General features: G+C 38.2%; 8 protein-coding genes across 12 annotated transcripts; 4 read left to right on the top strand and 4 right to left on the bottom strand.

Moving 5' to 3' along the window:
• Window positions 1–1,384: 1,384 nt before the first annotated feature.
• Window positions 1,385–3,421, bottom strand: LOC103872478 (F-box/FBD/LRR-repeat protein At1g16930). The gene is made up of 4 exons (XM_009150880.3): window positions 3,183–3,421; window positions 2,183–3,107; window positions 1,954–2,094; window positions 1,385–1,872 (listed from the first exon to the last, which is right to left on the bottom strand). The coding sequence occupies exons 2-4, from the start codon at window positions 3,104–3,106 to the stop codon at window positions 1,585–1,587; spliced, it is 1,353 nt and encodes a 450-aa protein (XP_009149128.1). The 5' UTR covers window position 3,107; window positions 3,183–3,421; the 3' UTR covers window positions 1,385–1,584.
• Window positions 3,422–3,480: 59 nt separating this feature from the next.
• LOC103872477 (ras-related protein RABA1b) lies at window positions 3,481–9,914 on the top strand. The gene is made up of 3 exons (XM_009150879.3): window positions 3,481–3,505; window positions 8,418–8,645; window positions 9,318–9,914. The coding sequence occupies exons 2-3, from the start codon at window positions 8,425–8,427 to the stop codon at window positions 9,745–9,747; spliced, it is 651 nt and encodes a 216-aa protein (XP_009149127.1). The 5' UTR covers window positions 3,481–3,505; window positions 8,418–8,424; the 3' UTR covers window positions 9,748–9,914.
• On the bottom strand, window positions 4,459–8,412 carry LOC117125989 (cilia- and flagella-associated protein 251-like). 4 transcript variants are annotated; one of them, XR_004448482.1, is made up of 4 exons: window positions 7,339–8,412; window positions 6,481–7,219; window positions 6,234–6,404; window positions 4,459–6,146 (listed from the first exon to the last, which is right to left on the bottom strand). XR_004448482.1 is itself a non-coding variant. In XM_033273127.1 (2 exons), the coding sequence occupies exons 1-2, from the start codon at window positions 7,966–7,968 to the stop codon at window positions 6,581–6,583; spliced, it is 1,269 nt and encodes a 422-aa protein (XP_033129018.1). In that variant the 5' UTR covers window positions 7,969–8,412; the 3' UTR covers window positions 4,459–6,580. The 4 variants fall into 4 exon arrangements, 1 of the variants encoding a protein (XP_033129018.1); XR_004448480.1 differs by having other exon boundaries at window positions 6,234–7,219; XR_004448481.1 differs by having other exon boundaries at window positions 4,459–6,404.
• Window positions 9,915–11,212: 1,298 nt separating the features above from the next.
• LOC103872475 (dol-P-Man:Man(6)GlcNAc(2)-PP-Dol alpha-1,2-mannosyltransferase) lies at window positions 11,213–14,196 on the top strand. The gene is made up of 10 exons (XM_009150878.3): window positions 11,213–11,603; window positions 11,703–11,790; window positions 11,884–12,043; window positions 12,178–12,395; window positions 12,513–12,808; window positions 12,942–13,053; window positions 13,142–13,280; window positions 13,417–13,613; window positions 13,704–13,793; window positions 13,892–14,196. The coding sequence occupies exons 1-10, from the start codon at window positions 11,326–11,328 to the stop codon at window positions 14,021–14,023; spliced, it is 1,710 nt and encodes a 569-aa protein (XP_009149126.1). The 5' UTR covers window positions 11,213–11,325; the 3' UTR covers window positions 14,024–14,196.
• Window positions 14,197–14,258: 62 nt separating this feature from the next.
• On the top strand, window positions 14,259–16,461 carry LOC103872474 (ubiquitin-conjugating enzyme E2 36). The gene is made up of 8 exons (XM_009150877.3): window positions 14,259–14,519; window positions 14,710–14,737; window positions 14,838–14,924; window positions 15,305–15,363; window positions 15,692–15,733; window positions 15,827–15,900; window positions 16,029–16,126; window positions 16,229–16,461. The coding sequence occupies exons 1-8, from the start codon at window positions 14,484–14,486 to the stop codon at window positions 16,264–16,266; spliced, it is 462 nt and encodes a 153-aa protein (XP_009149125.1). The 5' UTR covers window positions 14,259–14,483; the 3' UTR covers window positions 16,267–16,461.
• A 44-nt stretch (window positions 16,462–16,505) lies between these two features.
• LOC103872473 (ACT domain-containing protein ACR11) lies at window positions 16,506–18,641 on the bottom strand. Its single transcript, XM_009150876.2, has 10 exons — window positions 18,308–18,641; window positions 18,167–18,212; window positions 17,955–18,077; window positions 17,749–17,843; window positions 17,578–17,662; window positions 17,423–17,482; window positions 17,223–17,278; window positions 17,003–17,108; window positions 16,833–16,901; window positions 16,506–16,747 (listed from the first exon to the last, which is right to left on the bottom strand). Exons 1-10 carry the CDS (start codon window positions 18,463–18,465, stop codon window positions 16,685–16,687), a joined length of 861 nt encoding a protein of 286 aa, XP_009149124.1. The 5' UTR covers window positions 18,466–18,641; the 3' UTR covers window positions 16,506–16,684.
• Window positions 18,642–18,726: 85 nt separating this feature from the next.
• LOC103872472 lies at window positions 18,727–21,361 on the top strand. Its single transcript, XM_009150875.2, has 7 exons — window positions 18,727–19,414; window positions 19,499–19,665; window positions 19,792–20,006; window positions 20,138–20,392; window positions 20,516–20,602; window positions 20,685–20,857; window positions 21,011–21,361. The coding sequence occupies exons 1-7, from the start codon at window positions 18,966–18,968 to the stop codon at window positions 21,120–21,122; spliced, it is 1,458 nt and encodes a 485-aa protein (XP_009149123.1). The 5' UTR covers window positions 18,727–18,965; the 3' UTR covers window positions 21,123–21,361.
• Window positions 21,362–21,647: 286 nt separating this feature from the next.
• On the bottom strand, window positions 21,648–24,399 carry LOC103872471 (uncharacterized membrane protein At1g16860). Of its 2 annotated transcripts, none has more exons than XM_009150874.2 (5): window positions 24,052–24,399; window positions 22,720–23,633; window positions 22,487–22,642; window positions 22,198–22,409; window positions 21,648–22,108 (listed from the first exon to the last, which is right to left on the bottom strand). In XM_009150874.2, the coding sequence occupies exons 2-5, from the start codon at window positions 23,557–23,559 to the stop codon at window positions 21,916–21,918; spliced, it is 1,401 nt and encodes a 466-aa protein (XP_009149122.1). In that variant the 5' UTR covers window positions 23,560–23,633; window positions 24,052–24,399; the 3' UTR covers window positions 21,648–21,915. The 2 variants fall into 2 exon arrangements, with proteins under 2 accessions (XP_009149122.1, XP_009149121.1); XM_009150873.3 differs by having other exon boundaries at window positions 22,720–23,568; window positions 24,052–24,359.
• Between the last annotated feature and the right edge of the window lie 1,870 nt (window positions 24,400–26,269).

Here is a 26,269-nt window from a genome sequence, read left to right as displayed (position 1 = left end):
TCTCCAAGAACTTATCATTTTTCTTATCTTTTCTACTAACGGCAGAAAGTCCGTGACGATCATAATTTTTATTAATTTCAAACTCTTAGTTTTTGGTATTTTTAGAATCACCGGATCTAATTTTTTCTATCTAGCTTCAACTACAAGTTCACACCCAGTGGAGCTTCTCCCACAAAGAAGCAACAAAAGATCTATGGGATCGCATCAAGCTAGGAGTGTCAATTCGGGCTGGCCCGGCCCGGCCCGGTCCAAACCGCTACGCGCGTAAAAATTTGAGCCCGGTCCGGCCCGGAAACATTTTAGGCCTAAAATTCAAAGTTCGGTCCGGTTTTTATAGGACTATAGGTTTTTTCGGATTTTTTTGGGCTTTTCGAAAAATAATTTGTCATTGTTACTTTTGATTTTTCATCATTTTAATACATGTGATTTAAAAAAAAAACAGTTTCATTTTTTTTTTGTTTTAAAATATAAAGTGAGTTTAAATTTTTATTCTTTATCAAAAATGTTTTACTTTTTTCGTATATTTTAAGAACATATTATAAACAAACCAAATTTAATAAAATTTAAATAATAAAATATAAGTTATAACTAAACATATAAGAAAAAAAAATTTATGATAAACATAGTCAAACGTTTCATACTTTGTAGTTTGAAAAAAAAAACATATTGTACATGAAAGAAGAAAATGCATTTGCAAAATTTAAAATGAAACACTTATAATGATCAAATAATAAAGTGTATTAACAAATTTTATATTTGCTTTATTAGAGTTTGAATTAAAATATTAAAATTATATGTCAATACTAATAATGATTTTGATTACAAGAACGATAATATTTAAATTAAAGTATAAAATTTCGGGTTTTCAGGTCGGTCCTAGTCCAAACGGGTTTAGACCCAAATGGGTTTAGCCTGAAAGACCCAAAAAATTTAGGTTTATAAAACTAAGCCCAAGCCTGATAATTTTTAGGGCCGAGCGGGCTCGGGTCTAATTAACATGTCTACATCAAGCAACGATTTGCTCTTAAAAGTGGCGCACAATATCAACAACTTCGTGGCTCTCTTGCAATTTGTGGACAACTGGGATCATCTTTAAATCAATATCTCTTACAGTAATAGAAAATTGGAGGTATCCTCATAACGAACACTAAAACTAAGAACATGAAAATGAAGACGGCGAATCCCACGCCTGATAACGGCATCCATCCTGGACTTGAAACGGGATGCATCATGTTAACCTATCCATGAAACTCACAAAGACATCATCACCTGAGAATCTTTTGGAATTTATGTTCAGTGTTGGAACATTTAACCAGAGATTTCTCCGGCGTTTTCTCAAAACGCCCGGGGTAAACGGATTCCTCGGTGGAGAAGTCAGGGAGTATCTTGCATAACAAGGAATCGGGTAGATAACTTAACCTATCGAAGAAATCACAACAAGATTCTGAATGAATCTAATACAGTATCTCTCAACTCTGTATTTTAAACGCAAGAACCTCAAATGAGCAACAATTGCTGAGCCACTAAAGCTTCCGCCACCTTTATTCAAAGTTTGTTACAACTGTTTCTTCCGAGGGAAACGTGTCACTCGAAAGTGAAAAATTCACACCCCGTAGATCTTCTTGGAATCGACATGATTTGGTTGATGATGTAAGAGAAACTCCGACTTACAGTCAGTTCTTTGAGAGCTCCACAATTCTCTAGGAAATATTTTGCTAATTTCATCTTACTTGAGGTTCCCTGGATTGATCTTCCTTCCCTTTTCTTGTATATAAAATGAGGTGTCTCCAGCTCTACAACCTCGAGAGATGAATGTAAACATCGTGGCACTGATGAAAGATCAACCAACCTCCTTGGATCCCAATTAAGTCTCTGACAAAAAATACAACCCGGGGAGTTTTGAGTTAATCATAATAAACTTCAGTGTGGTTTGCATGAGAGCATAAGACTCACCAGGAAGAAAGAGCGTAGATTTGGGCAACTCTCAAGGAAGGTTGGCAACATCTCCCACGTAGTTTCTTGGAAGCAAGCATGCAAGAAAGACAAGTTGGATAACTGAGGTAGCTGTTCCATTTCACAGTAATCATGAATAACCTGTGCAAGCAAAGGATAAAAGAAAACATGAGTTCACTAAAAAAATTGTATAAGCGTAATGCTATTAAATCAACCATGTGTTACATACATCTAGAGTGTCACTAGAGATTTTCATTTCTTTCACTGTAGATAACTTGGTGAGAAATTCGCGGAGCATAGTTATCTTGGAAGAATTATCTGGTCCCAGTGGGACACCTTCTTCCACATTAAAGCGAACATCAATGGCTACCTTTGCTAAGGGACCAATACTATGTAGTATGAAGCTGTGAGATAGGTGATCACTGAGAGTCATAGACTCGAGTCTTGGAGCATCAATTTGAACAGCATGACCTTCACTTGTCCAACGCAAACAATCTAATTTGAAGGTCTTTAGTGACTGGGAACGCACAGACACATCTATCAGATTATCATTGGCACCACGGAATATGGTTAACGCCTCGAGAGCAGGACAGCTTGATATTAAAGTCTCCAGAGTCGAATCACCATCGTACTTGACCCTCTCTAGATGCATAGTCTTGACACAAGGCAAGGATACAGATTCAGGATGATCCAAGAACACGCGGCTCAACTTTATGTTCACCACTCTCTCACAAGAATAGAAAGATGGAGGCATCTCAACTAACTCATGATAGTCCACAGAATTCTCAACATTGAATTGAAGAATACTACGCGCAGTGACAGCATCGATACAAGACTTGAAGCGAGATCTAAACTGGTGATGAGCCCAATATTCCAGCCTGAACCTCTCAAGTTGTTGCTTATTTTCCGAACACAGAAACCTATCCACGAGACCCATAACCACGTCATCATCTGAGAAATCGCTGGAATCTAAGTCCAAAGCTGGAACACTTAACCAGAGGTTTCTCCAACGTTTTGATAAGACGCTGGTGCGGACCGATTCCTTTGTGGGAAAGCCTGAGAGAATCTTGCATAACAATAAATCATCTAGATCGCTTAGCCTATCCCTATAGGAGTTCATCTGATTCTCTTTGACAGATCTTTCACCATCCATCCTGAATAAAATTCCTTTTTTTTTTTAAATCTCAAATCTATTATCCAAATCAAAGATGAGGAGCTACTGAAGTTACCTTCTGTGTGTGTGTAAGATGAAACCACTGTAAGTTCTCCGGCAAAATACCGCACAGAGTTTAAGAAGAAACTCTCAGTTCGCCGGCGTAATAGCCTGCACTGAGATCGCTTCGATTTTCTAAAAGGCCACATGGCACGCCATCGAGTGTCAAGGGTTAAAAAATAAATTGTAAAATAAAAATCACCCACGCGCATGACAGATCAACGGACCAGATCTCTGCTTATTATCACAGACAGTCACTGACGGTGACCTTAACCTTTACACCATTGTCTCTTGGGTTATTTTCAAATCTCACTAGCAACCACTCTGAGACGGCGGGCGGAGATGGGACATCACCTCCAATGCCCAATCTCCTCCTCAATCAATCTCCTATGCACCATAAAATATACTATACCCATCAAGTATTAATGAATATGTGAAAAGACCAAAAGGACATATTTTAATTGGAACCAAGAATATCCCAAACCAAAATCGGCATCCAACATAACTCGGGTTTGGTCGGATCTGAATTGGATTGGTCTGTAAAAAAAATTAAAAGTGGTTCTTATGTTTGTTGGTTTGGTCTAAAAAAAAAGAAAAAAGTGAATCTCGATTCTCCCCGAGCTCCCCTCCCCCCCAGACCACCCAACCTACAGCTCCTCCTGCAGCTCCTCCTCCACTCTCCCCCTCCTCCACTCCTCCTCCACTCCTCCTCCACTCCTCTCTCTCTCAGCTTCTCGAACGCTGCCGGTAAGTTATGCTCTGTTCGAGCATTATTTCGGAAGTAGGTTTTGGGGGTTTTAATAGATTTGTAATTGTGACAAGTTTTGTTTAGTTTCGGGGTAAATTTCGGTATAATGAATTTCGGTAGGTGAATTGGAGTTCTCGGGTTGAGAACTACTTGCACGATCTATGGGCTGTTGCACATAAGTTACCTGTGCGGGAACTTGATAGTTACGAGCTTAAGTACGAGATCACTGACACTGCAGGAAAGGTGTTTTGGGCGACCTTGGTTGGAAAAACTTGTACTTGCAAGGTGTGGGACTATGAAAAGTTCCCTTGTCTGCATGGACTGGTAGCTTATATCTATTTCGCTAGGAATGTTGATGGCAGGCGCCTTGATATCCATGAGTTGTGCTCAAAATACTACTGGACGGAAATGTGGCATTTGGCGTATTCCAGAACACTTAATGTTGTGCCCGACATGGCTTCTTGGAATGTACCAGATCAGATCAAGGAGGTGAAGATCATACCTCCATATCGCATCAAGCGGCAAGGAAGGAAAAGAGTTTAAATTTGGATGAATTTGGAGTAATGCATATTTCGAGTAATGCATTTGAGTACTTGATTTTGTGGCTCTTGAACTTTGTTTCATTTCGTGTTGTATCGTGTTGTATGACTTGGAAAACTGCGTAAAACTTGAAATCTACTTTGTTTTGTAATGACATTAGTATTATCTATATCAAAACTCGAATCTCATAGTTTTTTCTCTATCAAAACCTGAATATCATAGTTTTATATTTGTTTTCGCAACTCTAACATATATTTATAATAAAACTCGGTTATCAATTTCTGAAATTTAGGAAAAAAACTCTCATGTATCCCTTACGAGACCTTGCAATTCCAATAACACTTTGTTGGCCAAAGACATCTTACAAACGAAACTTTCGAGTTATATCTATTCGCTAAATATAATTGCACGGAACTATATATATAACAATTTAAACTAGTAATATTGAAGGTAAAACTAGATAACCAATTTTAATAGATTAGTAACACTAAATAAATTTGAAACCGACAAAAATATAACTATGACCAAAGTTGGGAATACTAGTATCTTGGGTATAACTATGAACAAATTTTTTTTGGGCAATTATCTCAACCACACAAATTTACTCCCCTCCCAAAGCCTTTCAAGTACTTTCAGTTTGACTTTTTATCCCTTTTTCATCTCTCCCTCTCTCTTTCTCTCTATTTCTCCCCCCATTTCCTCTCCCTCTCTCTCGTGTCTCTCTCCCTCTCTCGTCTCTCTTCTCTATTTTGAGAATCGAATTCTCTTCCCCCCTCGCCGAGCAAGTGAGATGGAAAAAGTGAAGATGGAAGTGGGTTCGGGTTCGGGTTCGTCTTTATCGCAAAGGAGCCGCCGCCGATTTTCTTGTCTGAGGTTGTGTCACTGTGGCTTGCCGGCGAAAATAAGGCAAGCTTGGACTGAGAAAAATCCTGGTCGACACTTTTATGGCTGTCCGCGTTTTAAGGTATGAATATATGATGGAATCTGGATATAATGGAATCTGAATTTGAATTGGGTTTGAATTTTGACCTTATTGCAGCTTGGAAATGAATGCAATTACTTCTCTTGGTTCGATGAAGAGGTTGGTACAAAATGGCAAAGGAGAGCATTGCTTCAAGCCCGTGATGAAATCCAGGAGAAGGATAAAGTGATTGAGCAATTACAGAAGACCATTTCTGAAATGAAAAGTCACTTGGAGAAGAAGAAGACAGGGAAGGGGCGGGGGCGGGAATGACGAAAATGAAGAAGATGACATTGTTAGGAAGTTTGAAGAATTGTATGCTTAGTTTAAGTGTGGTGTTGAAGAATTAGTTTTCCTAGTATTTCTAGTTTTCCTAGTATTTCTAGTTTTCCTAGTTTTCATTAAGTTCTCCAAGTTCTCCTAGTTGTCCTAGTTTTCATTAAGTTATCCTACTTTTCTTAGTTTTCCTTAAGAGGCACATTCAAAAAATAATCATAAGAACTTCCATGATAACAAGATTGCAACATCCATGATAACAAGAACAAGTTCCATCCAACATACCTAATAAGTCAATAGGTTTCCAACATCCACACAACAACAAAATAATGGGTCCAACTTCCCACAAAATACATAACCGAGTTTACAAAATACATAACCGAGTTCTTCATCTCTTCCAAAAGAGCTATTTCTTCTTATGTCTTGGTAGGAAGGATGCTGTGGATATCCCGTGACTGATACCAAAAAATTAAAACCAAAAAATAATCTTATGTTAGTATAATGCTACAACATTTTCAAAGTTTGTAGGGGAAGAAACATACCGTTATTTTGTCCAGTTTGTCCAGTTCCCGATTCAATTTTGAAAGTGAAAACCCTTTCATCCCTGCTGATTTAAAGACTGATCTGCACATCCTAGGACAGTCTACATCGACGTCTTCAACCTCTTTTCTGAACTTCAATCCCAACTTGGGAATTGCCTCAAAAGCAAGCAACTACATACCAATCATGTACAAACACTTAACACAATAAAATTAACAAATGATAAGGTGATTATCTTCAATTGCTTACCTCCAGTGGCAGACAGAAACCTGGAAGTGGCCATAAAGTCTTCTCTCTAACCCGGCCTCCAAAATGATCTATGGTGTGCGATATCTCCTTAACCATGTAATCAAACGAGTACCCCCCCCCCCCATGGAAAGTTTTCGCAGAACTCGAGATCGTCCACAGCTCTTTGGAAGAATTCCAAAACATCTCTGGCGCCTTTTCCTACTTTCGTTTGCGCACAGATAACACTTCCTAAAAAGAACAAAACCATCATCTTCAGCCGGTCTCTGTGTTCTCCCATAGCCAACAGCTTCGCTTTGACATCCTCAAGCCTTATTGATTCTCCCTTCTTGAAATGGCGCTTCACGAACTTTCTATCACCAAACTCCTTATACCCAAGTGGATAGTTGCGGCAGCTAAAACCTGAGATCAAAGCGTGTTCTCTCAGGCCATAGCGGATGGGAACACCATTCACAATGAACCACACTTCCTTCCTCTTCGAGCTATCCACTGTCCGCAATAGCAACATCCACATTCCTTGGACCATGTGGTTTGAGTCCTTCTCCAGGTGGAACACGTGACAGAATTGTGGATGCTTCTCAAACCACTTCCTCTCAGTATCACTCATCGGCGGTTCCAGATTGTCAAATGTAACCATAACGTCTTTGACGAAACATTTGGTCGCTAGCTTTATTTGTTTCTTGTACTCCGACTCATAGAAGTACATCCTCAACGGTTTGATTGCCTCGGTTGCCTCTAATTCCTGCAAGTAACATTGTGTTCTACATCAGTTATGCAAGTACTAAAACATAGTTCTCCTAAGTTATCCGAGCCTTTCCTAGTATATCTAGTTAAACCCTATTCAAGTTCCACACTTATTACCTCTTCTCCTTGCCCGAGAACCCCTTCACCATCACCATCAACATTTCCTAATTCCGCTTCCAATGGGGGTTCTCCTTGTTCTTGATTTTCATTTTCATTTTGACCTCTGTTCTCTTCGGGAGTCCCGTTCTCTTCTTCTCCGGTGTCTTCCTCCTCTTGAATTTTTTCTTCATCTTTGTTCTCTACTTCTTCATCGCTATTTCCTTCTTCCTCTTCATCTTTGTCTCCATTTTCGTCTTTCTCTTCTTGAGATTCATTGCTATTTCCTTCTTTCTCTGCATCTTTGTCTCCATTTTCGTCTTTCTCTTCTTGAGATTCATCGCTATTTTCTTCTTCCTCTTCATCTTCGTCTCCATTTTCTTCTTCCCTTTCTTTCTCCTTCTCCGATTCTTCTTTCTCTTTCTCCCGATCTTCTACATCCTTAGCCGGTTCTTCTACTTCATTCTCCTCTGCAACTCCCACGGTTCCAACAAAATCAACCGCCGGTGATTCCTCATCCGTCGTTTTTCTCTTCTTGGAACTCTTCTTCGGTTTGTTCTTCTTCGAGTTCTTCGAGGTCCCGCTCTTTTGCGGAGGAGGAGCCGTTGGAGGAGGCCTATCCTTTCTCTTACCCAGCCTAGTTTCAACCATGATTCACACGTTTTCGGTGAATAATCGAAGGGAAATCAAAGGAATCGAAGGGGAGTGGGATGTTCTAGGGTTACGTTTTCGAATTTGGGGGAAACCGTTGAGAGAGAGGGGATCCCGAGAGAGAGGGGAAATGGAAATAAAGGGGAGACTTGGTTTAAATCGAAATTGAGTGGTTATTTGGATTCGGGTTCGAGATGGTTAAAATCGAGATTGGATCGGAGGGTTTAAGTTGGATTGGGAACGGTTAAGTCTAATTTATGATCTTTGGTTCGTATTTCAATTCAATTCGGTTTTCCCTCCGGTTAAACTTGGTAAAACCCGTAAATAGTTTACCTTCCTTAGGGTTAACTGTAAATTCCAGCAATTTGCCATTTTATATTTTTTCCTTTTTGTTTCATGTCCTTCAAAGATTGACCGATAAGGAGGGTGGGCATTGGAGGTGATGTCCCGGCGGAGATGGCAGGGTACAGAGTGGAAGATGACTATGATTACCTCTTCAAAGTTGTTATTATAGGCGACTCCGGAGTAGGAAAATCCAATCTCCTATCCAGATTCACCAAAAACGAATTCAATCTCGAGTCTAAATCCACCATTGGGGTCGAGTTCGCCACTCGGACATTAACAGTCGAGGGTAAGGTCATCAAAGCTCAGATTTGGGACACGGCTGGTCAAGAGAGGTGTCTTCCTCGTTTCTCCTTCGTTTTTTTTTTGTCGATTTGTGTATGTGAATCCGTCTTCTAGCTAGATCTTGCTTGGTGAATGCATTGCACACAGATCAATCTTTTTCGTTTATTGAATTGAGGAAGCTAGCTTTTGATCCGTTCGTCTGAGCTCATTTGAGACTACATTGGAATTGAATCTATATGCTATATATCAGTGTCTTTTTATATGCTTGTTTATACTAGTTTTTAGCCTTTGGAGTAGTGTCTTGTCTCTTCGTTGACTTTTTGTTCACAAATGTTTTGAAAACGGTTGTCTGAATTGATGGCATTTGACTACCGTTGAAGGAAAGATTATGGAAGCAGCTAATAACTTAATTTAGATTAAATAATAGTTATGTGTTTTGACTCAATACGACCATGATCTGCTTGAGTTGAATCTTATTGAAACGATTGTTTTCACTGCCTTCTTTGACCTGGAAATTTAGTTTACCCTATTGTTGGCAAAATTGTAGGATATGGGATTAGTATGCACACCCTTGACAGCTTGAGATATATATATATGCATATATCAGATCGTTTCTTCTGTGACAAATGATTACGAAGACTATTGCTTTATTATCACCTTTGCTCAATTTATATCACTTATTCTCGTCACAATCTTAAGAGGCAGCTTGATTCTCTTCACAGGTACCGTGCCATCACCAGTGCATACTACCGTGGAGCCGTTGGCGCACTCCTAGTATACGATGTAACCCGCCGTGCGACGTTTGAGAACATAGACCGGTGGTTAAAGGAGCTCAAGAACCACACAGACCCAAACATTGTGGTGATGCTCGTTGGCAACAAATCTGATCTGCGCCATTTACTAGCCGTTCCGACGGAAGATGGCAAATCCTATGCTGAGCAGGAATCGCTTTGCTTCATGGAAACATCTGCCCTTGAAGCCACCAACGTCGAGGACGCCTTTGCAGAGGTGTTAACACAGATTTACCGCATCACAAGCAAGAAGCAAGTCGAAGCTGGTGAAGACGGGAATGGATCTGTCCCCAAAGGTGAGAAAATCGAAGTTAAAAACGATGTTTCTGCTCTGAAGAAACTAGGCTGCTGCTCAAATTGAAAAAAAAGCTTATCTTTTAAAAATTTGTTGAGAAAGAGTTATAACCCCATGGTCCATTGTTTTATTCTGTTCTTGTTTTGTAACAATATGAACATCTATATGAGTTTTAGACTATACATGATATAATGTTTCTTTAACTTTATTTCAAAAGTATTGTAGGTCAACCAGTTCCAGACTTTAAAGAAACATTATTCTGTAATCAATGTTTAATATTACAGATTTGATCCTTAGACCTATGCACAATGCTTAATATCTTCTGTAATAAAGATTTGATCCTTAGACCTACTAGTCTTTGACTCAAACCATGAGCTGATTAGGGAAAATCGCATAAAAAACCTTGAAAGTGTCACTTACTAGCACTTTAAACCTTGAAGTTTTTTCACTAACACTTTTAACCTTCAAAGTGACATTTTTATCATAAAAAACCTCTAAAGAAGAAAAATGACCTGCTGAACAGGTTAAAAACAGTTTTTTTTTCAAAAAATAATTATTTAATTAATAAATAAACAAAAATTATAATAAAATCGAAAAATTTAACAAAAAACTCATAAATTAAAAAAAAGTGAGAAAAATAAATAAAGATTTAGAAAATTAAATAAAAAATAACTAAAAATTAAAAAATAAATAAGATCAAATTAAAATACAGAAAAAATAATAATAAATTTCAAAAAATTGAAAATTCAAAAAGTTTTTTTTTTCATTTTCAAATATAATGTCGGAAATTATCATTAGAGATATGTGTTGATAAAAAAAAAGACTAAGATAACACCAAACCAAGTTTTTGTTCTCAAACTAGTATTCAAGGTTCAAAGTCACAAAAATAAGTTTCATTAAAGAGGTAAATATACACTTATACCCCTTGGGTTAATTAATCCAAACTTTAGGGTTTAGAGTTAAGGGGTGAGGTTTTGGAATTAGGGTTTAAAATTTTATAAAATAAAAAATAAATACTAAAAAATTAAAAATAAAAATTTAAAAAACAGTTTCAAAAAATTTCACTTTTTTTTTAAATTTATGTTTTTTTTTTATTTTTCTCCATTTTAATTTGATCTTATTTATTTTTGAATTTTTTTGTTATTTTTTATTTTAATTTTTAAATATTTATTTATTTTTCTCATTTTTTAATTTGTGAGTTTTTTGTTAAATTTTTCGATTTTTAGTAATTTTTTTGTTTATTTTATTAATTAAATAATTATTGTTTGAAAAAAAAAACTGTTTTTAACATGTTCAACAGGTCATTTTTCTTGTTTGGAGGTTTTTTATGATAAAAATGTCACTTTGAAGGTTAAAAGTGCTAGCGAAAAAATTTCAAGGTTTAAAGTGCTAGTAATTGACACTTTCAAGGTTTTTTATGCGATTTTCCCGATTATTTAGTTTAGATCTTTAATGGGCCCGAAAGAACAAGTAGCCCATCAATCAAACATTCTGATTCATATATTATTATACTTATACTGGGCCTAACGATCAATATACCAACTAAGCTTTAACACTCTCGAGTCAGCGAGATACTTTTCACTTTTGATTGCTTCACCGAGAAGGGAGCTTCCGCAATCTGCAACTCGCCACGGCCATTTTCCGATGGATCTAACGACGACTCGGCAGAGGCGTCCACTCATAACCGGCTCTTCTTCATCTTCACCAAAGCCGTACTCGAAGACTGATAAACCCAGCCGATCTAACGGCGGAGACGCGGAGGATCGCGGCCTCGGGTGGTTCTTGCCGTTTATAGCGCTATGCTATCTCCGTTACATGAGCGCGACTTCTAACATCGTTCACGACTGCGACGAAGTCTTCAATTACTGGGAGCCTCTCCACTACCTTCTCTACAAGTCGGGGTTTCAAACCTGGGAATACAGGTCTAGCTCTACATTTTAATGTATTAATATTCAAATTATTGTGCATTTGAGATCGTAATCATGAGATTAGTTATTTTTGTTTGTTTGTTTGTTTTGCAGTTCGAACTTTGCTCTTCGCTCCTACTTATACATTCTCTTCCATGAATTGGCTGGGCGGCCTGCTGCTTGGTGGTTTGGTGGTGATAAGGTAAGCATTGTAGAGTTTCTGGATTGTATTCTAATTTTATATGTAAATGTGTATATATCTTATTTAATTGTGTTTTGTATATCATGTGGATAGGTTAGAGTTTTCTATGCGGTGAGGCTCTTTCTGGGACTGGTTTCTGCAGTGTCAGACACTGTCCTGGTTGTTGCGATCTCCAGAAAGTACGGGAAGCGTCTCGGGACGTACGCAGTTGCTATGCTCTGCTTAACTAGTGGCTGCTTCTTTGCTAGTACCAGTGAGTGCTTCGTTGTACTTGTTTAAGATTATTCTTAATGTTTCCTTAATATGCGTATATTATATTTATAGGCTTCCAAGTTATTCTTTCAGTCTTTAGTTTAGATATTGATTTGTTTCCTTATAATTGGCTAGGTTTCCTCCCGAGTTCGTTCTCTATGTATGCCATGAGTCTGTCTTCTGGTTTGTTGCTTTTCGAGAAGTATGCCATGGCTGTTGCAGTTTCGGTTGTTGGGGTGATTCTTGGCTGGCCGTTTTCTATCCTAGCCTTTTTACCTGTTGTTATTTACTCTCTGGTTAAGAGATTCAAGCAAGCGTTTATCTCTGGAGCCGTCACCTCTGCTCTTCTCCTTGTAAGTCAAACCACCAATCCTAGGTGCTTTCTCTGTGTGCATGTTACTGAGTTTCATCCCCATCTGTAGTATTAAGTTACTGTTTTCTACTCTTAACTAGTTTTGCCTCTTTTCCAGGGAGGCTCAGTACTTGTGGATTACTATTACTACAAGAGATGGACATCTTCGGTTCTGAATCTCTTGGTGTACAATGTCTTAGGGGGTGGAGAAAGCCATCTCTATGGGACTGAAGGACCGTTGTTTTATATAAGAAATGGTTTTAACAACTTCAACTTGTGTTTCGTTTTGGCAATCTTGTTCATCGCACTGTATCCTGTTATCAGAAGAAAGTATGACCATAGCTTGCTTGTTGTGATTTCGCCAATGTATATTTGGCTGGCGTTCATGTCACTTCAGCCCCACAAAGAAGAAAGGTGATCCTTCTGTATCTTTCAGACCAGTTATAAAGGATAGCTTCTAGATCTAGAGAAAACTGATTATATGATACGTTCAGCATATCCTGATACTCGACAAGTAATGTTATTGATTGTCGATCAATTGTTGCAGGTTCCTTTATCCAATATACCCTCTTATATGTGTTTCTGCTTCTGCTGTTATTGAAAACATCCCTGAGCTGTTCCGAGAAAAGTATAGCACAAGCGAAAATCTTCTGGTGACAGTAAGTTATATCATTTTCCGAATTATTATTTTCCATTAATTGAGAAGAATTAGGTTGTACGATTCTCACATTTCGTATTGATATGCAGATAACCAAATACCTCCGACCTGTGATCCTTGGTATTATCTTATGTGCTTCACATGCTCGCACATTTTCTATAATTAATGGCTATTCCGCTCCCTTAGAGGTCTACAAGCTGCTGGAGCACCACGATGATGCTGGACCAGGTATAAACAGAACACTCTCCAATCATTCGTTCATTACATCGCAAGCATAAGTGAAGATAGCATCTCACATTTACTTCTGGAATAACAATTTTTTTAAATCCTGTTGAGTTTTTGGTTGGTTTTATTGACATGTCAGGTTCTGTTCTGTGTGTGGGAAGCGAATGGCATCGATACCCGTCATCGTTTTTCGTGCCTGACTACATTAGCGAAGTACGTTGGATCGATGATGGGTTCCGTGGTCTTCTTCCATTCCCATTTAACAATACACTTGGAGGCACCGCAGCATCACCTCCATACTTCAACAACAAGAACCAAGCATCTGATGAACAATTTGTAAAACCCACACTCTTCTCTCTCATGAAACCCTTGAAAATTATCTAACCACAAAACTTGCTTGATTTGCTTGCTCTTTCCCTTTTTCAGTTAAAGAATATCGAAAGTTGCACATTCCTCATTGAGTTGCAGCTAAGCAGACCGTATCCGTATCGAGGCAGCGACTTATCAACATGGGAGGTATAAGAATGAAACCATTACATTTCACTTTCTCTATTACACAACTAAGTATAGTAGTAGATCGTTCATAACATCTTCCTCGTTTTTTTTGTTTTCAGACGATTGTTGTGCTACCATATCTGGACAGAGAGCTATCGCCAGCAAAGTATAGATCGTTCTTCATCCCTTACAAGTGGCAAGAGAAAAACGTGTTCGGCAAATACGTAATACTAAGAAGAGTACCCAAATGATATCGTCTTTTTTTAAAAACGTTGTAGACAGATTACTTTAAACTCAGTTGATTGGCCAGTTTTTGAGCCGAATGTAATAGCTAATAACTGATCTGTATCGTTTTAAACTTCATTTCCACGGTTGACGGTCTTTTATCGTTTATGAATTAAGATGACTCTTTTGGTTTTGTGAAGCCAATTTTTAGGAAAAGAATTAGAGGATATAGTGACAACCATTATGGGTATGAGGGAATCTTTAAGTTGGCGTTTGACCAACGCGTACGAAAAAAAAAAATTTTTGAAGGGCATCTCGGAAAAAATAAAACTTTTTATTTTATTCTACAAAAAGAGTTCGTAAACATTTTCTGAAGTTATCAACGAGACGAGAGACGAAGAAGCTTCTTTTAGCGAATAGCTCCGTTCTCTGTGAGAAAAACCCTAAATTCTCTGAGAGATCGATCAAATCGGATAGCACGCAATAATGGCGAATAGTAATCTTCCTCGAAGGATCATCAAGGTGCGTTTTCACGATCTTCTCCTCCGATCTCAATTTCTCTCGGTTCCTTTTTTTGGGGGGTTTAATCTGGAATCAGAACAAGTAACATACCGGCTTGTAGCTCATCTGAACTGGGAGAAATTTTGATTGCTTGATATTATTATCTGACCTTATGATCTGACTTCTTTTTGTTTTCTCTCCGATCTGATAGGAAACTCAACGTCTTCTTAGTGAACCCGGTAAGCTCATCATTCTATCTTTGTTGACACTTCTACAGTTGATTTTTGATAAATAGCTGCTTTAAATTGAATCCTCGTAAAATGGTTTGTGTGTTGGCAGCTCCGGGGATAAGTGCGTCTCCGTCAGAGGAAAATATGCGCTACTTCAATGTTATGATTCTTGGTCCTACCCAGTCTCCTTATGAAGGTAAGTCCAAACTCTTTTAACACTACTCTTAGAGGATGCAAAGCAAGCACTGTATAATTTACCTTTTGTTGTGTGTTTAATGAATCTGCTGCGTCAGATGATCTCTGTTGGTTATAGATTTTGTAGCTTCTGGATTGTTGTTAGTATATGATTAATGACGCGTCTATAAGCTGTATACCCTTGATTTCATCATCCGACATGTTTTTCTTTATTCCTCTGTGTTCTTGAATACGCCATGTTAAATTGAAAGTCTGCTTCTTTTTCATATTAGATAAGTTCTTCCAGAATCAAGTCTAGTGTATTACACTATCGTTCATTAAATGTACATTAATTGATACTTATTTCACCAATCATTTTTATTCCATCCTCAATTTTTTTAGGTGGAGTTTTCAAGTTGGAGCTCTTTTTACCTGAAGAATATCCCATGGCAGCTCCCAAGGTAAACTTGCTTCAACTTTTCTGAGTTTTTCTCATTTTCTTTTCATTTCATGTTTTGTCTCCATTCATTTTACATTCTGTGCTACCTTGAGTAAAATTAGTGTTACGCAACAATATTAAGTGAGCGCATTGTAAATGGCTATAGAAGTGAATTGTCTTTACTCTTTCATATTTTTGGATTATTGTTCCAAATGGGTTTATGAGATTGGCGAATGTGATTTTTGGACAACCTCAAATGCATTTTCACTTACTAAGATAGTAAGATTACACAAAGTACCCAAGTTTCTATGTTGATATACGGTTTGGGGTTTTTTTGATTTGTAACACAGGTTAGGTTTCTCACCAAGATTTACCATCCTAATATTGACAAGGTTTGTTGTTTCTCTTACCATCAAGATAACTATCCAAAACACATGCCTTATATTATATGTCCTTATGAAACGTGTTTTGTAATTTTATATTAGCTTGGAAGAATCTGCCTTGATATACTGAAAGACAAGTGGAGTCCTGCGCTACAAATAAGAACTGTGCTCTTGAGGTAAAAATAATATTCCATTGATCCACCCTCGCTATTCTCTTCTAAACCAAGGACAATATATTAATATATCAGTTATTTAATATTAATTATTGACACTATAATTCTCCAATGCCGATGTTAAAAAAAAGTATTCAAGCTCTTCTAAGTGCACCAAATCCAGATGATCCCCTCTCTGAGAACATAGCTAAGCACTGGAAAAGCAATGAAGCAGAAGCTGTGGAGACAGGTGATGATAATATATTACCTAGAAACTGAAAAAGTTGCAACAAAATCGTTTTTCCTCTTCTATAATCTTCTAATCTCGTATCAATGTGGACAATATGTGCAGCTAAGGAGTGGACTCGTCTATATGCAAGTGGCGCTTGATATAGAGTGCAGAAGGAGAAAGTTCTTTGTCATTTTAAATAACATTATATATGGTGAAACACTATATCTCAAGGTTTTATCTGAATCCTTCTTTCTAAAACAGGAAAGAAAAAGATTTGTACTCTATGAATCTGTATAACTAGGGGGGGGTCTAAGACTCGTTTATCCACATTTGCAAACTAACTTTCTTCAAATAGCTTTGTCTGTGTTGAATATCCTCTATAATCATTTAATCGTTGTGAATGAAGGTAAATGTGATAAATGGTTGGAGTAGGGAAAATGTTACTATTACAGATGTATGAGACGGCCACTAAAATGAAGCAGCTTATTTTGTCAAATGTAAAAAAGAAAGTAGACATGTGGAATGATATTTTTCGATTTGTTTTTTTCTTCTTTCTTATAAATGGCATTTTCAGATTCAGAAACTGGAGTCGTCAGTAGATGGACGCCTCAAGAAGTACCTCAAACTATTGGCAAGAACCTACAAACAACATTTTGACTTTACTCATTTAAACGGCAAAACAAGATTTAAAATAAAAAGTCTGGTTTCTGAACTTCTGAATTACCTGCTGAAGAGGCTTGATCAGGGCTTTGTTTCTGTAACTTACGTGGAACTTAACCTTAGCCAACAAACCCTGTTTTGTTTGTTTCACATAAAACAAGAAGAAGAAGAAGAAGCAACATGAGCAAAAAGCAGAGTGGTTGGTTATATCTTAGGTTTAAAATCACTAGTTACCTCAGTGTCGAATTCTCCAGATTCGACAGCGACGCTGATATCTGTAATGTTCTTCACTAGCTCAACTAATAGTCCAGGCCTATCCGCTGTTTCTATGTATAGTAAACTGCATTCTCAACAACAATACTTATGGATCATACATTAAAAGATAGTGTTTTATAGTTGAGATCATTGGAGAAAAGGTTTTTGAAGTTGAGATAAGGTATGGGTTTCCCTTTACCTGCGGTCTGGTCCATCATCTTCAATTTTTATATGCGTTGCTATGTCCACATCAACCTGTCAACGTCCCATTCCAAAATAGAGTTGCGTGCTTACTATCTTATTGACCCGCCAAATAGAAATATGTTCATTATCTAGCTAAGTCTTTGTTCCTCTTAAAAGAAGTGAATAAAGAGCATCAAGCTTAAAAGTTTCTTTTACCTGTTCAGTTGGTGGAAGAACACCAAAAGCTGCTCCCATTGCCAACTGAGAACTTGATTCCTGATCCAAATAATTGACAAGCAATGTGTGAGTTAAGAAATGCTACGCAAGATATAAACGTTTATTTTAAGATAACGACAAGTTGTTGGTTATACAGGATGAAACTCGAGCAAATTGTTAATGACAGTGAGACGGATGGCCTCGAGCAATTCAGGGTCTTCTACTTTTCTTCCACTATCCCTGTTTCAGATAAATACACAAGATTCAATCTAGAGTCAGCTCTATGATTTGATTAAAAAGTAACGTTAATGTTAATAAAGACATACGCTTTAGTAATGGCAAATTTGTTGTGCTTGCCAGAAGAATCGAGGTAGACATTAGCCTTGACAACATTCAGACCCAAATTTTTGAGCGCATTCATCTGCACAAAACATTTGATCAGATAAGAATGGAGAGCATGTGACTTGAAACACTCGCAGAACAACACTCAGCAAACATAAAGTAGGAACTAGGAAGAAGAAGACTTCATTACAGTGTCAAGTAGAGCTCCTAGACGATCTCCAAATGTTACTTCAACAACGGTTGCATCAGGGTCAGAATCTTGGTCGATTATGACCACTGGAGTTGGGACTTCGTCAGAATCCTGCTTACCATTCTTCAAAAAGAAAAAGAAAACACTTTTTAAAATATTTTATTTTGATCGTTGGTACTATACTCTTCTCGTGTAATCCGATCATTTCATACCTCCACAGCAGTAGCGTTTGCTGCTCGAGGCTTCAACCCCGATAATCTGACACAGGAAAGTAACACAAGTTTCACCAATATACAAAAACAAAGCTCAAACAAATCATTGCTAAAACAGCTCATAACATAAAAAATAGAAACCTGAGTCGCTGAAGATTTATAATAGGCTTATCGACAAATCCAAACGTGATTGTGCTAGGAGGAAGACATAAAGCTCCAAGATCACGTCTGATTGCGGGAGAAGTAGAAGCATCAGTGAAGCAAAGAGCAGAACCAGAAGCAGAGGCCATAGCCACCATAGCTGACTTGAACCCGAAGCAAAAAAAAAAAAGAACGTTAGAGACTAAAAGTGAAGAAGAACAAGAGCCTCTGGACACCTCTGGTGTTATCCGCCATGAGAGGATGATAATTTAAAAAAAAAAAGAAAAAAAATAACAAATTATCTTCAACGTTAGATAGTCATCTCTCTTGCTTTCACTTTCCTTCCCCACTCTTCCATATGATAATTCATTAAATTCCCACCAAAAATATCTTATTTTTATTTTTAAAATTTTCGAATACGACAAACTTCTTTTATCCTATTGGTCTAATTAAATTTACCGCGTAATTAATTTTAATAAATGGGCTTAACTTTCCATCAATAAGGCCCACTAATGTAATGGGCCTAGCGCTAAAGTGATTGATATCGGAAATTACAAGTGTGCCACTCACTTCGCCTCTCTCTTTCGTTGGTTCGTTCAGATTTGCATCCCTCTCTAAAACCTTGACGACGCCGGAGAGAGACGAACTATAAAAAAAAATGTTTAGATCCGTCGTGAGAATCACCTCCAGGAATCTCAATCTCAATCTCAACCGTGGATCTCTGATTCCAAACGACACCGTTTCCCATTTCCCTTCCCCTCCTTCAGCTTCCGCAGCAACACTCATCCCTAGCTTAGACCACGCTCATCGCCGCCGCTTCTCATCTTCCAAGAGTACGAAATCTTCCATCACCAAGACGAAGAAGTCCGACGGCAAGAAATCCAAATCCAAAGGCGGCGAATCCGGCGCCGCCGCCGGAGCCGAGGACGGAGAGTTCGGCGGGTCCGCTGGAGACGACCTCGAGGCGGGTCGCGCCAAGAGGCTGGCTGATGACGAGAAGACTCCGTCTCTGGATGTAGGTCCTAATGGGAGACCTCTGTTCACTCCCAGAGATGTTACGCTCTCGAAGCTCTCTCACAAAGATATCGGCTCCTACTTCAAATTCGAGTACTATTCTCTCTTTCCTTTATTATATATAGTCTTCTGTTATGCATCATTGTGTGTTTATGTGTGTTTATGTGTGGATGATAGTGAGGCAGCGTTGAAAGCAGTTCTGCCGGAGGGATTAGCTTCAGGGATTGAGGAAGAGTTTAAAGAATCATGGAGACCTGCGTTGCTTGTGAGGAAGAGTTTCTTGGATCTGAGGGATAACTTCAGACGTATTGCTGATCCTCCCATGGGGCCTAGTGAGGGTAAAGGTGTGTTCTTTTGTTTCCTCCAAGTTTCTACCTTTAAGTGGTTTAAGAAGAGTGGCTTGTTAGTTAGTTTTACAGGATTTGTAGCACCATAGGTTTTTAAATCATTGCCTACTTTGTTCTGTAAAGGTGGTGTGAAGCCTAAGAAGCAGATTATTTTGGATGGTCCTGTTAAGAGTGGAAAGAGTATTGCTTTGGCGATGCTTGTTCACTGGGCACGTGACGAAGGCTGGCTAGTTCTGTATGCACCCAAAGGACGTGACTGGACTCATGGAGGCTACTTCTACAAGAATCAACATACAGGCTTTTGGGACACTCCTCTACAAGCTGAGAGTATTCTCAAGGCAAGATTTCTTGGAAATGGACTTACTTACTCCTAAGTTAATAGTATTTCTTTAATAAACTTGATTTCTTGGAAATTGGCTTTACTCCTAAGTTAATAGTGTTTCTTTAATAAACTTGATTTTTTCTGTAGGATTTTGTCAAGTTCAATGAACCTCGCTTAAGAGAGTTGCGGTGCAACGTCTATGATCCCATCGTGCTTGGAGAGGGTGCGGGTGTAGGATACTTGAAAGGGCAAGAGACTATGCCGATTCCAGAGGATTCAACTCTGTATGACCTTGTGCAAATGGGGATTAATAGCACTCACGCTGCTGTTAGTGTCGTTGTGCGACTTAGGAAAGAACTTTCACTCGTTAAAGATGTTCCAGTCTTGATTGCAATTGATCAAGTTAGTCCCCCAACTTTCTCACTTATGATACCATATTTGTGTCGTCTACTACTGTAAAAGCTATGCCTCTTTTTCACTAATCTTTTACTGCTGCTTGTTTCTTGTTGTTTACTTGTCTTTCAGTATAACAATTGGTTTACGTTCAGTGAGTTTGAAGAGCCCGTGACACCACGTTCTTGCCGACCTATACATGCCAGAGAACTTACGACGGTAAATTTCTTTTGTGAATTCTTGTCTGAACTCAGACAAACAAACAAAAAAAATCCCCAATTCACACAATTCATTTTGGCAGGTGAATGCCTTTAGGAGCATGATGCATGATGATATGATGGTGGGTGCATTCTCACATTCAACAGCAGTAGGTAAACTACGCAAAGACTTGCCAGATGTTCCAGCCGATGCTCGTCAGAATTTCCCTCGTTATAGTTTAGATGAAGCAGAAGCTGTCTGCTATTACTACCTTCGGTGAGTTACACGAAAAACGTCTTTACGAGATAATAACAATTGTTAACTCTTGAAACATAGCTAATAAGTTACATATCATTAAGCTGGTCTGCTTGAATGACAATAAACCGACCTAAAGCGGATATTGATGTCATGAATACGCTTTTGTTGCAGGCAAAGACTGGTTAGGCGTGAGGTATTCTCAGAAGAAAACTGGAAGAAGATATACTATTTGGCTAATGGAAATGGAGCAGAGATGCGTTGGTTAGTCCCTTTCATGCGTTGAGAAACAAACACATGAACAAACAACATAGTTCTTTTAAATGTTGGTTACTTTAATGTGGCCTTTGCTGGTGTTTGAAGTCATCCCATTAGCTTGGGAAAGAAACTCTTTTCAGTTTCTGATTTAAAAGGAAGATTTCTTGTTATTTTGGTTTGCTAGTTTAGGTTTTTGTCTTGTCTGTAAAAGACTTGTGGTTGGACCTAAATCTCTTCATAATAAAATCAGTGCCATTCATTTAATAATGAGACGAGTTGATCACACACATTCACAAAGTTGATGCAATAAAATGAAGCTTTGCAAACGTTGGATTATATTGAACGGATGATACCAAATAGGAACAAAATAAATGAATAGAAAACAATTGAGTTTCAAAAAGAGTAAATTAGCTCAATATACTAACAAAGGTGGGATATCATTGAATGGGGGGAAAATGGTAAAGATAGGGAGAAGAAAATTGGAGGGATATAGAGTATGGAGTGCAAATAGGAGAAAAGTGGTGTGTAGAGAGTACAAATTCTATTTCAAAAATACATCAAAATGAGTTCTGTTTTTTCACAAAAAAAGAAGAAGAGATTTTGACCATAACATATTACACTATATAACACCTTGAGTAGAACTTACTTAAAAGAGCTCTATACAAACCAAAAAAGAAGAAGAATACAATTAGCTCATTTTAGGCATATGAAACCACACCACCCACCACCAAACGGACGCACCAAGAAGAACCACATTTTTAAAGATCTTATGAAAAGAAAAAAAATCAATGAAACCAAACTTTGATGTTGCTGTGATGGACTTAAACCGGTATTGCATCAACGTTCGAAGAGTCTTCACATCTCAACACAACTCCTTCAAGGGTTGTTGGGAAAGTGCATCTCCTCCATTGCCAACCAGCTGCAAGTGGCTCAGATGGTGGCACTATCATCAACACATTATCGTTTCTCTGCACCACTCCAATCACACTCACTGTGCTTCCTTCTTTTATATACCTGAAAATAAAACACAGAGATTCAGTATCAATATACTTCTAATAAATACTTTAGAACTCGTTTGTTAAAGAAAATGATTGTTTGTTTACCCTTCTTTGAGCCGCATTATTCGATCATCGCTCGATAGATTCTTCTTCTTTAACCAATGAACAAAATCTGGAGACATTTGCTCATTTCCGTGCTTAAAATCTACCACAGCAGAATCATCTACAAGAGGTGTCACCTTTGCACCGTTTCCGGTTTTGACTAAAGCTCTGAGTCCAGATTGAAAATCTGATATGTAAAAGTCCACCACATGTCTCTGCCACACATAAAAAAGAAGTTTATTATTGATCGAGTTGGGGCAGATAATATAAAAACATAGGGGGAATCACTAACCTCTGATGATCTCAGTCCCCAAGTGAACAAACGATGTGAAGAATTAGCTGGTTTTGAACCCCATCCACGATACTCATATAGACACGTGGATGTGTACACACATCTTGGAACTCTCTGATATGATGACTCAAGCGGCACATTACCACAAGTAACCACCTACATATAATAACAAAGTGAATCAAGATCATAAACATAGCAAACCATAATGACTATAGATTCATTCATCAGCTTACCCCAGTGACCTTCACGTATTGACCATTTTTCGCAGTTCTAAGGTCAGCATCAGGATAACGAGCAACGAAATCTACCACACCACGTCTCCCCCAACATACATTCCAAATGAAAAGCGTCGCAACAACTGCAAAGAAGATTGCAACAACGATAAGGAGCATCGGATTATGAACTGCACCGAGGATGAAGCCTCCGGCAAGGAACCCCATTATAAATATAAGAACGATCAGCCACAAGACAGGCTTAGGGAAGCTCTTGAGGCTGGAGAAGTCATCTGGAGGACCAAGGGTAGTTACAGCCGGGTTGTGGACAACAGCAGAAGGCATATGAGTCTTCAACGAACCAGACGAGTCTAAAGGACCAGAAACCTTTCTAGGAGCTCCAGATGAGTTCAGAGGACCTGATGTTATAAGACCTGTGGCCGGAAGAACAACGGGAATAGGACCGGAGTTTTGCCGGGATTGAGGGCCAGATGATTTCTTGAGAGGCTCTCCGTGTTTAGATAAAGGTCCGGAGTTCGTTTTCTTCATGGAGAGAGAACCAGCAGCGGAAGCCAAAGAGCCAGACATACGAGTAGTGGAAGCGTTGGGAGCTCCTTGACCTGATTGTGCGAATGAGCCGGACCTTGAAGGAGCACCGGGGATGGGACCGGACTTTCTTGACTTGGACCCATCGGTTGGAATCTCGAACATCTTCCCAAGCTCTCCTGACTTCTTGATGTCGCCGCCCGTGTAAGGCATGGCTACTGAGCTCATCGTTGGAGGTCTTTCCTTGGGTTGCTCAGGGCGTCCAGACACGAAGAGGCCGTTGCCGAGCTGGTGAGAAGGGTATCTCGAACCCATTTCCGTTTACTTACAGAAACAAAAAAAAAAACTTGATGAATGAGAGGACCCACAAGAGGTGAGAACTTCAAATCCTACAGAAACAACAGAGGAAGAAAAGAGAGATGACTCAAAAATGAAGACTGCTTCACATGTAATTGACATAAACAAATATTAAAATAATGAATTTTTTAAAAAAAATACATCGCCAGATCGAGATTGTGACAGGCGAAACCATGGGCGATGATGGTACAGGACAACAATCAGAAAATACAAAAAACAAAAAAAATGATTCAGAGAGTTATGCCGACAAGCGAACCGACAGAACTGAGTTAATAAGAAATCAAACACAAGTTGAAGTGGACCAGTAACTATAAGCTCAGATCTCTAAGTTATCAAAATCGTCTCATTAAACAAAAGAACAGAAAAAAACAAAAACAAAAGACGATCACACAAGCAAAATCGAATCTAGGAACAATGAGGAGAAAACGAAGGGGTTTGTTTGATTCGTACCTGAGAGAGAGTAAAAGATTCAGAGAAAAAAAAAGAAGTATCAGGAAAAGTAGTTGTAGTTGCTATTCTGGGAGTGGCAGTAGAAAACAGGAAGGAAGCAATACTGAGGAAGACGGGATCCCATATCCCTTGAGCTCTCTTCTCCCTCGTCTTGGATCTTGATCTTTCTCTCTATCTCTCTTTGAGTTGTACCAGCTGATGAGTTGTCTCAGTCTCTCTCTCTCTCTCCTCTTCCCTTTACTCTCTCTCTCTAAAAGGCTAAGTTTTATTTTTATTGTCCACCAAACTGAGAGAGAAGGAAGAAGAAACACTCTCTTCTTTTTTAATTATTACAAGAGAAAACAAGAGAAAACAAAAAATATATAAGGAAATCGTAAAATTTAAAATTTGAAAATTAATGTTTTTCAATGTCGACAATACGAAACTGTATTTTATATTCATTTAATTAATAATAGGATTTAAATCATTTGGTAGAAATATGATGTTAACATGTCCAGTATAATCTTCTTTTCACCTAATTTCCTTGTAATGAAAATTAGTTGGTCTTTCTATTCTACAATCTACATATGACGTTTTAATTGGTTCGTTTTGCTTTTGTCGATTTGGTTAATTATCGGAAACTTTTCTTTCAAGCAAAGTAAAATTCGAAATAATGATTGGTCAACATCGATTGGCTATTGTATTTAGTACCCGTAAATCAAGATTTACGTTTGCATCACCTAATTTATTATTAGCCACCGCTTTTATATGTGAGATTTCATTTATTAGTATGCATTATTCTAAACCTTAATGCGCCAAAGACACGTAAAAGCTAATAATGTAACTCAATTATCATGATTGAAGCAAGACGGAGAAAAACCAATTTCTCTAATTTCGTCCAATTTCGTCTTATTTTAAACAACATAAATCAGAAACAGGACGGGATCAAAGCACGACGGAAAAACCTAAAATTAGATTAAAACCCTAATTTTGGTATTATGAAAATTTTCGAAAAAACTGAAGGTTTGAAGAATATTTTATCAAGATCAGAAATATTTTAGAGTCTATTAAAAATATTTAGCACAAAAAAAATATTTGAGATTGATCGCGGATCGAAAATATGTCGGAAGAATCAAAATCGCGTAAACCGACCAAGAAGCTCGAGGTGTCTCTATGCATATGACCAGGACATGCTGTCTAGCATCTAAGCTGTTGAATGTCAACACAAGAATGAAGTGTAGACGTGCGTGGATGCTGAACATGCAGCTTGACAAGTAATAGCTCGAGGTATCGCAGTATCTGTGAACTGCGCATGCGGATCGACACACAGAGGGAGCTCGGTGAGCACCCATGTACGTCTACACCTTATCCTTGTATTGACATTCAGCACCTTAGATGCTAGACAACACGAATGGCCATATGTATAGAGACACCTCGAGCTTCTTATTCGGTTTACGCGATTTTGAACTTTCCAGCATATTTTGGACCCGTGATCAATCCCGAATATTTTTCCGCTCCCGTTCTGATGAGCTAAATAATTTTAATAGACTCCAAAATATTTATGACTGATGAAAAATATTTCCCGAGCCTGCAGCTTCCTCGAAATTTTTTATTATACCGAAATTATGGTTTTTGTCCAATTTCGGACTTTTCTGTGGTGCTTTGATCCCGTCGTACTTACTTCATGTCCTGCTTAAATCCCGTCTTGCTTCTGACTTATGTTGTCTTTGAATTAATATTCCGCTGATACAAAGTTTGCAGATTACTTTGTGATTAAGAAACGTCGTGCTTCTAAACCGTCGAGCTTCTGAAACGTCGTGCTTCCAAAAATGTTATGCTTCCAAAAATTTCGCCTGATTAATCTAAAACATCTTCTAACTATAGTCGAGCAACTTATTCGATTCATAGTTCACTCGAGATCAATTCTTTGACCACTTCACGCTCAATTCTTCGACCACCTCGTTCTTCGAAATTTTTCGATCGATTTTTACTTCTCGCGATTTGACTATCAAATTGATGTTCCACCAGTCTTTTTTTCATCATATCATGTTTTATGTGATCAAAACTTAACATTCTTTCCGATATTTAGATTCCCAGATGTCCAGCTCCAGATTATGACTTTTGTTCTCTCAACCATTTTATTTCGCAGAGGGATTATTATATTTCCCCCCTTAATATGTTTTTTCAATTACGAAGTAACGTAAGAAATATTAACTTACGAATTTTGAGTCGGTCTCTT

Source organism: Brassica rapa, chromosome A06 (genome assembly GCF_000309985.2).
Source record: "Brassica rapa cultivar Chiifu-401-42 chromosome A06, CAAS_Brap_v3.01, whole genome shotgun sequence".
Classification (NCBI taxonomy): Eukaryota; Viridiplantae; Streptophyta; class Magnoliopsida; order Brassicales; family Brassicaceae; genus Brassica; species Brassica rapa.
The sequence above is the reverse complement of the archived record's forward strand: the minus strand, read 5'-3'. Positions and strand labels throughout refer to the sequence as shown.